Genomic DNA, 1624 nt, shown 5'->3' with positions numbered 1-1624 from the left:
ATCTTTTTTCCAATGTAGGGGAGTGAACTGCTTAGTAAATCATGCATGTACTGCATTGATTATGTTTCCGTACTGCAAGTTCATATATTTCCGCACTACGTATACATATCACATTTTTCTTTTTGTGTTTTTTCTCTTATGTATTCGTTTTTCCAAATTTAGGGGCGTGTACTGCTTCGTTGGGTATGCGTAAACTTCATTTCACAGAGTCTGTACTGCATTGGTACACAACTTGCACTGCATGCGTCCTATTTGCACACTGCATCTTATTTCGTTTTGCACACTGCTCGAATCTAATGGAACATAAGCAAACAACAGAAAACAAATTATCACAGGCATTCTGTACGACAAGTTCATCATGAGCATACTAATTTCAACAGAAAGCAATCTAACATTATCAAAGTTCATCATTAAAAGCGATTCTGCATGGCAAGCAAACTAAGTTCAGCAAAAGCAAATGATCACAAGCAAACTAACGATACATAAGCAAACAACATAAAGCAAATTTTATGATAATTCTAAAACGACGCTGGCATTGGTGGCTCTTTGGCCGGCACCATCTTCTTCTTCACCAGTTAGCGTCTCCCCATCCCCAGCTGTTCTTGGCGCACTTCTTGGGGGGCTCCTCCTTCTCCAGCTTTGCACGGCGAAGCCCGTCCTAGGTGAGGGTGATGCGGTTCCATATCTCGGACACTGCATAGGCGTCCTTTGCCGCGTACTCGATATGCCTCATGGACAGAGGCAGGGTGGCCCAGCGCTTGTGCTCGTCAGCGGTGATCTTCTTCTTCATGTTGTTGTAGTAGTCGTCGATGAGCATGCCGGAGACGTCTCCAAGGGAGTCCAACACCTTGGTTGCCTCGGGCACCCTCCACTCCTTTTGGATGTCGACGAAGTTGGTGACCTCCAGATTGACGCGCTCTAGCCTGGTTTTGTCGCCGTCGATGGAGAAGCCTGCAAAAGTGTACCTGGGGTCGGCGAGGAAGTTGTCGAAGATGGTGCACCTTTCAGCGGCGCTCAGTTGGAAGAGCAGCACCGGGTGTTTCTTGCCGATGGAGAGTTGGCGGAGGGCGGGTTTCTGCTTTGCTTCAGGCTCGTTTTGTACTCGAGATCAATGCCGACGATCTTGTGGCGCTGGAGGCTGAGGTGGCGCTCGTACTGCGCGAGGGTGATCGCCATCTGCTTCTTGTCGTTGGTGTAGATGACGTGCAACTTGGTGTTGCCGTGGGCCTCCACGTTCTTGTACTCGTCAGCGCACGCCATGGCCGGTAGTAGGGCTTGGTGTTTTGCGTGGAGATGGATGTGATGGAGCGATTTGGTGGCAGCGCAATGGATACTTGTGTTGTTGTGGATGAGAAGGCCTATGGCAGGGTTCTGAATTTAAGTGGAGGGCGCGGGGTGGGATGGCCGCATCGGATGAACTGCACGATCTCGCTGACGATGCGGTTTGTGCAGATTGTGGGTTGGTGTTGCGTCTGTGATCGTGGGTTTGTGGCGATGGAACCGCTCCGATTGGGTGGTTGTATGCGAACATGGTGGTTTTTAGCGTGGTTTTTTTATTTCATATCAGTATATTTTTTTAACCACCACTATTTGTGCGAACGGGCATTTTTTCACGTTTATATGT

At 48.7% G+C, this 1624-nt stretch overlaps 1 protein-coding gene across 1 annotated transcript; it reads right to left on the bottom strand.

The window, feature by feature from the left end:
* Window positions 1–658: 658 nt before the first annotated feature.
* On the bottom strand, window positions 659–1260 carry LOC141040918 (uncharacterized). Its single transcript, XM_073507032.1, has 2 exons — window positions 1103–1260; window positions 659–1001 (listed from the first exon to the last, which is right to left on the bottom strand). The coding sequence occupies exons 1-2, from the start codon at window positions 1258–1260 to the stop codon at window positions 659–661; spliced, it is 501 nt and encodes a 166-aa protein (XP_073363133.1).
* Between the last annotated feature and the right edge of the window lie 364 nt (window positions 1261–1624).

This window comes from Aegilops tauschii, chromosome 2 (assembly GCF_002575655.3).
Source record: "Aegilops tauschii subsp. strangulata cultivar AL8/78 chromosome 2, Aet v6.0, whole genome shotgun sequence".
Taxonomy (NCBI): domain Eukaryota; kingdom Viridiplantae; phylum Streptophyta; class Magnoliopsida; order Poales; family Poaceae; genus Aegilops; species Aegilops tauschii.
The sequence above is the reverse complement of the archived record's forward strand: the minus strand, read 5'-3'. Positions and strand labels throughout refer to the sequence as shown.